Source organism: Colias philodice, chromosome 16 (genome assembly GCF_061535455.1).
Source record: "Colias philodice isolate Cphi_HAF_F1 chromosome 16, ilColPhil1 Martin Lab GWU primary, whole genome shotgun sequence".
NCBI classification, from domain to species: domain Eukaryota; kingdom Metazoa; phylum Arthropoda; class Insecta; order Lepidoptera; family Pieridae; genus Colias; species Colias philodice.
The window spans coordinates 9,493,247-9,505,242 of NC_143101.1; the positions used below are offsets into that span (position 1 = coordinate 9,493,247).

At 32.6% G+C, this 11,996-nt stretch overlaps 1 protein-coding gene across 1 annotated transcript; it reads right to left on the minus strand.

Annotated features, from left to right (window-relative positions):
* Positions 1-1,409: 1,409 nt before the first annotated feature.
* Positions 1,410-10,881, minus strand: LOC149481909 (peptidylprolyl isomerase domain and WD repeat-containing protein 1). Its single transcript, XM_089705069.1, has 12 exons — positions 10,648-10,881; positions 10,210-10,370; positions 9,764-9,902; positions 9,227-9,314; positions 8,768-8,912; positions 8,298-8,477; positions 7,877-7,995; positions 7,357-7,549; positions 6,829-7,063; positions 6,228-6,416; positions 5,605-5,756; positions 1,410-1,693 (listed from the first exon to the last, which is right to left on the minus strand). The coding sequence occupies exons 1-12, from the start codon at positions 10,763-10,765 to the stop codon at positions 1,550-1,552; spliced, it is 1,863 nt and encodes a 620-aa protein (XP_089561195.1). The 5' UTR covers positions 10,766-10,881; the 3' UTR covers positions 1,410-1,549.
* Between the last annotated feature and the right edge of the window lie 1,115 nt (positions 10,882-11,996).

Genomic DNA, 11,996 nt, shown 5'->3' on the forward strand with positions numbered 1-11,996 from the left:
AGTGGAATATTATTAATTCGCACCTGTTTTTCAATGATCATCAAAGATCTAAATGGATAGGTTATAACATACAAACTTTGTACATTTATCAAGGAACGATAAAAATACAATAATTTCATGTAAGAGTGTATTTTAGCTTTATATTAATTATTACATTACATGTGTTTCTCGGTTGAAAACTGAATTCAACTGACAAAAATTGCGCGAATATTTTTAGTAGTACGCTGTACGCACTAGGCATTTAATACGCGAGATTAAAAAAAATAACTAGCAGAGAGCTTTTCCTTAGTCACTTATCACATTGGCCTTATTTTATTTTGTTATTATCCCGGGTCACTTGGGTGGAGTTGAGACAAGCGGCTCGATTAATATAAAAAATCAAGATGTTGTTCATAATATTGTATTTATAAACAACTTTATTGGTTTTAAAAGTAAATATGAACATCATTTATTCACACTACCACTCAGCCCGGGGTTCAATCACCATAGTTACAAATACGAAGTAAGGAAGAAATGGATCAAGTAAAAAAAATACAATGTTCTTCCTTCCAAATCTCAACTAATAGTTAGTTAATAACTAAACTATTACTTAACAAAATTTATACAAATCGGTTTTGGTTAAGGTTTGAAAATTCAAGAAACATGAAACAGTATAAATTTCGCATTTTAACTTTTAATCAAGCTTTAAGTTCATATAATATTTTTAAACGATTGTTACTTGAATTTGTATGGATGTCAACATAATAAATAATAATAGTTAAAAAAAAACTAAAAAACACGCTTTTAGTATGCTTTTAGTTCGGTTTTCTATAAAACGCGTTTTTTATTTTTTTTAACTATTATTTATTTTATCAAATTAGTGTATTGTCATCGGTCCGAAATAAATCTACAAAGTTTGAACGAAATCTGGCCGTTTAAAGTGGGTCAAAATCGCGCCCAAAGAAGTCGGTTACAAACATACAGGTGAAGCTAATATAAAGCGTGTAATAACAAAAGATACGATTTTATTTGCAGTGATATCAGATTGTGCATACAGGTAAGACATTATCGATTCGATACACGGATAATATTTATTATTTTTCAAAAAAATCAAATGCTAGTTTTACCTAGTTTTTAACAAATCAGTCACATAATTTGAATATTTTTCATAATTCCTTAAATTTTATTCAGGAAATATATATATCGCACTTCTAAGCAACGAAAAAGGATTATTTATCTTATAAAATCAAGAAGAAATAAAACAAAAAAAATGTACAAAATATTTTATTCTTAAGTATACATAGGTACAATATTAAAATAACTTATTCACAGTTAATTACAACTTCTCAATCGAAAACAATCTTACATCTTTTATATCTTATTCCTGAGGTTCACAATTCCTGTCATAAAATTGTTATTTTATTTAAAAAAACATTGTAAAATTGCGTTATAATGTGACAATAAGTCATTTGTTTCATGACTTCAGCATGACTTTACGAATTACAACCATATTATTTTTGAACACATTATTTTATTGATTTGCAAATCACGTCCAAACTAATTTTTATTTTTATTTCACAGTAACAGATATAACTCTCACATCGTCATAAGGTTTATCAGTTTTGGGATTCGTTTTTACACTTCCGATGTTTTGGACCACCTCCATGCCGCGTATAACACGACCAAATATAGTGTGCTTGTTGTCCAACCAGGGCTGAAATAAAAATTTATTTTATTAATTTATCCTACTAATATTATAAATGCGAAAGTTTGTGAGGATGTATGTGTACACATTGTGTATGCGTGTGTTTGTTACTCTTTCACGCAAATAGTAACTGACACTACTGAACCGATTGCAATGAAATTTAGCATACATATAAGAGGGTAACTTGGATTAACACATAGGCTAGGTTTTATCCCGGAAATCCCACGGGATCGGGAACTATGCGGGTTTTTCTTTGAACAGGCGGGTGGAAAGCTAGTTCTACTATAAGTGCGAACATATTTTGTGAGGATAAAAAGATGAAATTTGGTACAGATATTAATTATTATATTAGTCTGGTTTATCAAAGAGGCCACTTTTTAACAAAGTCGAACACGATAGAATCTGCCGACTTCACTTGATATTTTATAAATAATTGCTATACGTTATATTTAAAAAAAAAAGCAATGCAAAAAGCAACTATAAAAGATGGTTTATTTTTAAGTTAAGTAGAAAATAATAATGAAGTTAAGTCGAATTTTTTAGATAATGATAAAGCTATTATAATGAGGGTAATGAGTAAAATAGGGCTTATAGTGCTGATGGTGAAGTTAAATATTATGACGATTATAATCCATACTAATATTATAAATGCGAAAGTAACTCTGTCTGTCTGTCTGTTACTCAATCACGCCTGAACTACTGAACCAATTTGCATGAAATTTGGTATAGATATACATATTTTGATACCCGAGAAAGGACATAGGATAGGTTTTATCCCGGAAAACCTACGGGAACGGGTTTGTCTCTCAAAACGCGGGCGAAGCCGCGGGCGGAAAGCTAGTGATAAATAATAAATAAATAAATATTTCAGGACAATTTTCACACACGGCACGATCTAATCCCATACTTAGATTTTCGCTTGTGATATGGAAACCAGATGGCTGACAAACATACATATATAATTTTTAAATTAATACTTAAATAGATAGTTTACACCAAGATACAGAGTAAACACCTGTATTCATCACACAAATATTTGCCCCGGGTGGGAATCGAACCCACGACCTCTGGCTTGGAAGAAAGGCCGCCACTACCAACCAAGCCAACCGGTCAGTCAAGTCATTATTATTTTAAATGTGTAAAATGTTACATTGTTAGACGTTCCTACGCGTAAGTCTTCCTGTATTGATCATATACTAAGTGACCTACCCGAAGCGACTGCGTCAGTATTGCCACTACATTTATCAGACCACGATACTGCACAAATGTTAAGCTTCAATGTTAAAAGTAGAGTAGATAAAGGTAACTCATGTTTCATTTACAAAAGAGATTATAACCTAGATTACATTCGAAAGTTTCAGAATTGCATACGAAAGCTTACATGGTCAGAAATATACAGTGAAAATGATCCTAATACAGCATTTAACGAATTCCAGGATTTGTTTTGTCTTTTTTATTATCTTTGCTTCCCTACAATTCGTATCAAACTTAAAACAAATAAATATAAACAAAAATGGATAAGTCAAGGACTCAAAATAAGTTGTAATACAAAACGTCACCTACGATTTTGTTATTATAAAAATAAAAATTCATTTAATAAATATAACTATACTTCGTATTCTAATATATTAAAAAAATGTATATTTAAATCTAAAAAAATTGCAAATATCAAATACATAAATAATAGTAAAAATAAATGTATGGCGACGTGGAAGGTTATTAAAAACGAATTTAATTATATGAATAATAAACAAGATATAAGTGGCATAAAGGTTGGTAACAGTACTTTGACGAATCCGGTGGATATAGCCGCCGCTTTCAATAATTAATTATATTGATTCTATTGATAATATGACACCAGACAATGAACACATAAAACAGGCTTTATCTGATGATATTATAAATCCTGCGACGATGTTTCTAATGCCTATGTCAGAGAATGAAGTCAAATTTGAAATTTTATCATTAAACGCTACTAATGCTGAAGGTTACGATGACATAAATACTAAAATAATAAAAGAGTGTGTAAATGAAATAGTTTCAGTTCTAACATACCTTATTAATTTATCATTTGAAACAGGAACGTTTCCAGAAAAACTAAAAAAGTCGATTGTAAAACCCCTTTACAAAAAAGAAAATAAAGAAGAAATTTCGAATTATCGCCCTATAACACTTATACCTATTCTATCTAAAGTATTTGAGAAGTGTATGCTCAAAAGAATCAGAAATTTTTGCAATAAATTTAAAATAATAAACATAGATCAATATGGATTCCAAAAAAAGAAATCGACTACTCTAGCCACTTTTTCACTGATACAAGAAATATTAACTGGAATCAATAACAATTTTCTGACAACATGCTTGTTTTTTGACTTATCAAAAGCATTCGATTGTGTATCACATAATTTATTATTAGAAAAACTTGACAGACTAGGAATAAGAGGATTAACCCTCCAGTGGCTCTCATCCTATATAAAAGATCGGAAACAATGTGTTAGAATTAGTAAAATTGACAAAAATAATGAAATAACATTATATACATCTAGAGAAAGAGTAACTAAATATGGAGTACCACAAGGAAGCGTCTTGGGACCAATTTTATTTTTGTTATACATTAATGACATTTTTAATATTATAAAACATAGATGTATACTATTTGCAGATGACATCTCAATTGTCGTGACATCTAATAAAATTAATTGCACTATTAAAGATCATGAAATTGACATAAATTCTACAATTGACAAAATGATACGATGGCTTGAAAATAAAAATTTATTTACTAACCTTAAAAAATCAAAATTCATACAATTTAATAAATCTTCTAATAAAAAATTTAACATTGCTTTAGACATAAACAAAATTGACGCATTACAAAATATTAAATATTTAGGTATTACAATTGATGATAATTTGGACTGGAAGGCTCACGTAGGTGATGTATGTAATAAAATTAATAGATTCGTCTACGCGCTTAGACGGGTTAAAGTTACCACAAATTTAGAGACTGCCGTGACAGCATACCGTGCCTACGTAGAATCACACCTTCGCTATGGATTGGTAATATGGGGGAACAGTACTGCTAGGGATAGAGCATTCATTGCGCAAAAACGATGCATGAGAGCCATCTGTGGAATAGCACCCACTGAATCATGTCGACCCTTATTTAAAAAGCTTGGTTTATTACCCCTACCTTGTTTATATATTTTTGAATTGTGTATGTTTGTTTTTAGAAATAGTAGTTTGTTTAAAACATCCTCCCAACTAAACTCGAGATCACGAAGGGATCCGAATAAATTAATTTTACGAGAGAACCCTCGTATCGTCAAATACAGGGAAAGTTGCGTGGGGATGGCCGTTAAAATATTCAATCATCTGCCAAATAACCTAAAGACGTCTAATGATTATAAATTTAGAAAAAATCTTCTTAATTGGCTTAAGGAAAAAAACTTCTATACCATAAAGGAGTTCATGGAAAGTTCAACCCGAACGCACCATTAATTCCTTTATGGTAATTATTTTAATTTTGCATGCTTGTATTGGCTGAACATGTTTGTGCTTTATTAATATAATTGTATCACCATTGAATACCATGTTTAAAGCAAAATAAAGATTTTATTTATTTATTTATTTATTTATTATTTATTGTTATGATTTTAAAAGAGCAATTATGGATTTTCTCTCTACTCTATAGAAACTGCTTCCCGAAACAGTGGAAAATTATGATTTTTCTGCATTTTGGCAATACAAAAGCGCTTTTAAAGTAAATAAATGTTTGAGTTTGAGAAACTGGTCCCGAACTGATGAGCTAGCGCTAGTGAAGGGCTAGGTGATGAGCTACTGCTGGTGATGGGCTTCTCCTGGTGATGGGTTGGTGATGGGATACTGTTGGTGATGAGCTGGTGATGGGCTGTACTCACGGTGGGCGCGAGCGTGACGAAGAACTGGCTGCCGTTGGTGTCGGGCCCCGCGTTGGCCATGCTCACGGTGTAGGGCCGGTCGTGCTTCAGCTGCGGCCGGAACTCGTCCGCGAACTCGCCGCCCCATATACTCTCACCGCCGCTGCCCGTGCCTGAAAAAAAAAAGACGGGTTGCACTCCGGGAGTGCCGGCAGAAGTGAAATCTTGATTATTAACGTTGAGCATGTTTGATATCCATCCGTCTTTCGCTTTTTCGATCAAGTCACGTGTCCTGACGCGAGTTTAAGATTTTATACCCAACGCCGCTAAAGAAGTTTTCACTTCAAAATTAATCATTTTAGTTTATTATAGGGTGTTCCATACGCGGAGTACGTAGGAAATTATATAGTTACTAGCTAGATAGATAACCTATAGCCTTCCTCGATAAATGGGCTATCTGACAACGAAATAATTTTTCAAATCAGACCAGCAATTCCTGAGATTTGCGCGTTCAAACAAACAAACAAACTCTTCAACTTTATAACATTAGTATAGTATAGATAATAGTAATAAGTAAGTATAAAATTTACTGGGGAAAAAAAGTATCATTTAATTTCACAGCTACTTTTTCACTAAAACCTCACCTGTAGGATCACCAGTTTGCACCATAAAGCCCTTTATAACTCTATGGAAGATGTGCCCATTAAAATATCCGTTTCTCGCGTGTCCACAGAAATTCTCCACAGTACGAGGCGCGTCTTTACCGAATAGACGTATGTGAATATCACCGAGAGACGTGTGTATGATAGCTTGTTCGTAGAGACGTTGGACACCTGGACAAAGAAAATTATTTTTATATACAAGTTTTCTTTTTAATTGCTTTTGTAACTTTTAATGTAAGTTCCACCTGGATTGTATGGATGTATTTTTTGTTAAAATTATAAATTAAATAAAATAAATTTTCAAGATTATTTGTTGCTTTTTTTTTTCGCCACACATTTCAAACCAATAGAAGCATATTCCAAACCAATAGAAGCATATTTTATAAAATTTATAAGTTAAATAAAATAAATTTTCAAGACTATTTGTTGTTTTTTTTTTTTCACCACACATTTCAAAGACTTTTCCCAAACCATCTCATGTTACTTTTGTAAAATCTTATGTGAAATAGTGCATTGCATTGATCGAATTAAAAAAAATTAATTCTACTATACCAAAAGTTTTTATAGCTAAATCTGTACCCACCTTGTCCTTCCGTAGCCGATATGATATCCTCCTTCGATGGTTTCTCATTGAATATATCCCGGTCAGCATCAGGGCTCTTCACATCATCAGGACTCCTCCGGGAGAACATATAGAACCTGTTCTTCTTATACGCCGTGCAGAACAGCGTGGGGTCCATCTTGATGGTCAATAGCGTTGGGTTCTCGGACCCTTCCATTTCTAATGTAGCCGCTACTTTTGATTGGTTCGTACGACCCTGGTTGAGAAATAACATTTATTTTATGTCAAACAAGAGTAGGACACTACTACAGATATCAGATAATATAAATCGTGCGCTTTGACACTACTTATAAAATTAAAATGGTTGCGAAAAAGAATTTTTATTTATGATTAAACGAAAGCGCCGCACACCACCACACATAGTCCCGTACACAATATCTACCTATATTACATAATAAAATACATAATCGCCTCGTAATAATAATAAAAGCCTCGGCATATATATACAGCCTCGTACAACACTGGCCAATATAAAAAATAAACAATCACCTGAAAGAGCGCCAAATGAAGCGCGCGCAAATTCTCCGGCTTGCCGAGCGTCGCTGCACATCTATTTGTTGTCAAGTTAACTAGTTTTACACCAAGCATCGTCGCGTATGCAACGAAATGTCCGCTGGTGTCGAACACTATGTTCGCCAGTTGGGCCGCGTCTGATTTCTCTAATTCACGCTCTGTTGCCATGCTGAAAGAAATCATGCAAATTTAGGTGATGAAGATTCATTTACTGTTTTTTTTAATGTACATTATATTGAAATTGGTGTCAAAAATCATTGGTGACATCATCAACATTAACATTCATTCAAATTAAAACCTTATGTTGTTGCAGTAATTGCAGCCCATACCACTCATTAGAAAATAAAAAAATTTGAGCGTGACTAGTTGTTCCAAGATAAAGAAAAGTTTTAAGATATACACTAAGTTAAATGCCAAGTACCAGAATTATTATTAAGTGCAAAATTCAGGAAAAAAGGATGAGGCAATTCTAAAATAGATAGTCAAAAATAATTACCGTCTTCCAAACTCCATGTTGGGCAACTGTTGTGTCTGATGCTGTAATTCTTGGTAGCGCTGCAAACTCTCATCCAGGACTTTGTGAAGCTTGCCGGTTAGGAAGTGGAATATTCTTACCTAAAATAATAATTGAAATAAATATTCTAGGAGGGAAGTAATACTCATTACTTAATAATTTATTCTACTTATATGTAAAAAAAAATATAAAAAAAAATAGGCGCTTGACGTCGAGTTGCGGAGAAATGCCCGTCTACTTATATGTTTCATGTCATCTCCTTGTATGTTTCATATTCTTTTTTCGTTTATATATCTTCTGATTCTCATTTGGACGGCTAAATCTTAACATTACACTGTTACAATTCAAGAAATGATTTTGTACAAAAATAACAATGAATTATTAATTTTAAAGAGCAAATTACCTTTCTATCCAAACTAATAGAAGCCATTTTCTTTCCATCAGGCGAGAAAGCGAGCGCAGTGGGGTACGTCTTATTCTTGAGGAAGTCGAATAAATCTGTATCAAGCTTTGATGTGAAGCGAACGTTTTTGGGAAACTGGTACTCGTGCTTTGGTCCTGTCCAGTACTCTACGATACCTGCCTGAAGTATTTAAAATAAGTTTTATTATGTTATTTTACAAATTAATTACTTCACCAAATTCGCAAGGGTTGTCTTAAAATGAAGTATAAATAATTATCCCCAAGATTAGCTATATTATGTAGCATCATAGAATTAACTTTGATTTGTATATTTCTCTTGCATTTTTGACAAAATGTCGATCTTTATATATGTAAGTTCAAAACTACGATAACTACTTAATATTCATAATTTTGTATCCATTTTGTTTCTTCTAATTAAAACTTGTTTCCTACAAAAATACAAAATTCTACCTTATCAACAGATACAGCAGTCTCAAACACTGGATTATATTTGATAGTGGCCACTTCTTTTTGGTGCAATGAAAATGTGTGCAAGGGAGTGCTTGTTGTCTGCGTGCCGTCAAATATGTGTATCTTATTGCTGTTCTTTTCTGATCTGTGGAAAAAATTAATAAACATTTAAGCACAAATTCTTTGTATACTTTTAATAAATAATTCAATCATATGAGAGTTTATTTATTCCTCTTGGGGAAGACAAAGCCCTAACCGAACCACAGTTTTTTTAACTTTGAATGCAATTATTATTAATTGTCAATTCAATTTACCACACCAAGTTTAAAATATTTACAAGTATACAATAAACGGATTAATACAGTACATAAGGCAAAACATAGGATTTGTAACAGTTCTGTATAATTTGTTTTTGTGACCAGTTTTGCCTACTTATTTAACCTCTCAAGTAATACTTACATTGCCAGAGCTGATATGGGATCACCAGCTGAGTGCACCCACTCTGTGCAATATGGTTCAAACTCTATTGAAATCATGTTTATCATATCTGAAACAAATATGTACACAGTTATGATTTGTCCTTTGCCTGAAGGTTGCCTGGCAGAGATGGCTTTGAGACATAAGGCCGCCATTGGTACATTTTAAATGGTTCTTTTTTGCTTTTCCTTTAGTATGTTGTACAATAAAGAGTAAATAAATAAATCACATAAAATAAAATATAAAAATAAATTAATAAAACATAGGACCAACCACATCTTGCAGAGTATTTTGCTTTTTCCTCCTAACATAAGAGTGAATGTATGACATACATATGTTTATACAAATGTTTGTTAGTCTTTTACAAAAAAATACTGGATATGTATTTGGATCAAACTCTCCAGTGACGAAATATATATCAGAATAACACATGAGCTATAGAATAACTGATATAGTATAGTTAGAGTATATTAATAATTAATAATTAATTTGGTTGAACTTTCTTCAATACGGACTTACCGAAGTTAATAACATCAAACACTTTAACAGTCTTCTCAGGGGATACAGTACATAGCAAAGATCCTGTGCTGTTAGCTGACATGTGACTGATTGATGCCAAATGACATCGGAAATGCTTTACAAATTCTATACCTTCCTCCTAAAATGAAAATAAAGAAAGATAGAAATAAATTGAATATTCAATAGTGCAGACTTTTTTGAAAGAAAATAAGTAGCATGTTTTATTAAAAAAATGTTATTAATCCCTCAGTCCCTGAATCACAGACACAATAGAAAATCTATTGTGTCGCGGCCCGATCGGGCCGCTTCGGTGGTCAATGGGTTAAACCTCTAAATAAATCCCATATTATTAAATTTTAATTATTATCACACTTGTTTCAATGTTATGTATGTTATTTTATTATTTCTGTGTGTTTTTGTTGATTTGTAAAAAAAAGAGATTTTACCTGTTTCTTCCAAAACTTAAGATGTCCATCCTGACTGGCTGTGATAACGAAATCCGTTTTTGTGACTATAATATGTGTGATAACATCTCTGTGCATGTAACTGCGCTCATATGTCTCAGATGAGGGCAGATTTTCGAGATACAGAGATTCAAACTCTAACACTGAAAATGTTAAAAAGAAATTAGTGAAATAAACATGCAACTGTATATTATTAATTTTTTACTGACTTTTCGTTATCATCTCAACAAAAAGTAGTTATTTAGAATAGATCTACCATGCGACTCGTCAAAACAGCAGCAAAATACAAACATAAACAATGTTCGTATAAAGTTGACATTTTACCCAAAAATTTGTTCTATAAGACCAATGTTATTATAAAAATTGTACACCAGAAGTAGTCTGAAGTATTAAATATCAAAGAAAGCGATAAAAATAAACCTTTTCTCTTTTTAGGCTTTGGTTGAGATGCTTCGGAAGGCATAGGTCCTATCCAATTATCACCTTCCTCTTCTTCTTTGCCCGCTTCTGGACTAGCAGGTCGCTTTTCTTCCGACATATTTTTTGGGATTTAACTTCTATAAATATTTTATTTCATTAGGTAATTATTTCTATAACAACAACATCCCACTATGCTCAACTGCTCCCAACTCATTCAACATGTATGTCATTTATGACAGATGATTATGAATGGTATTGACCAAAGATTAAACTACTCTCCACAGAGCAAGTAATATAGTACTACTCTCTAACGAGAGGTATAGGTCGCGTCATGTAAAAAGAACGCTGACGGTTAAGCTGCGCATTGGCGATTTATTGGTCTATTTGATGTTATGAGGTGGTATAAGAATAACAAATATGTAGTTGAGAAGCCACGACTCGAGAGCCTACTTCAAAAATAAAATAAGCAGCAAATAACTTTCGTGCTAAACTCGATACATGCCAAAACACACCCCATCACTTTCATCCAGCGTTCTTTTTTCATGATTCGCGTTATATTGACATTTCAATTAAAATGGTTTTACGAGTTCTATCCTTGGTTCTATCAAAGAGAATTCTTAAATAATCACTATGTTGACAGTTGCTTCGTGGTTGCTTTGGAATATGCGCTGGACTCTGTGCTGGGCAGCTTTTAATTATTTAGTCCAAGAAGCTTATATCTAACTAGCGTTCCGCTCCGGCTTCGCCCGTGGTACATATTTCGCAATAAAAGGTAGCCTATGTTCTTTCTCAGGGTCTAAAGATTGTCTGTGCCAAATTTCATCAAAATCGGTCCAGTAGTTTATAAACCTTTCCTCTTAATATTAAGTATAGAAGTATAGATACACTGGAGATTTCAGTATGAACATTAACTTGTAACAAGAAAATATGACCTTGAATGACGCCTGTATGTTTTTTATCCCTTTTACACCCACTTGCCAAGTTAGGTGTGAAAGGGATAAAAAACATACAGGCGTCATTCAAGGTCATATTTTCTTGTTACAAGTTAATGTTCATACTGAAATCTCCAGTGTATTAGATATAGCTTTTAATAAATAAATAAATTTAGTTATTTATTATATTTTTTAATAGTGATTTTACGTGGATTATACATAAATCTGGACCAATTGAAATAAAATCATGTTAAATATCTGACATCGATGATAATCGACTTACTCAATTTTGTTGTTATTATCATGACTGTTTTGTTTATATCCCGATCACGTGATATATGCATGCCTCATCAAAACATTCAAGGCCTCCAGTCATTCGCATTGATTATGTATAAGTTTCGATGATAGTCGGTTAAT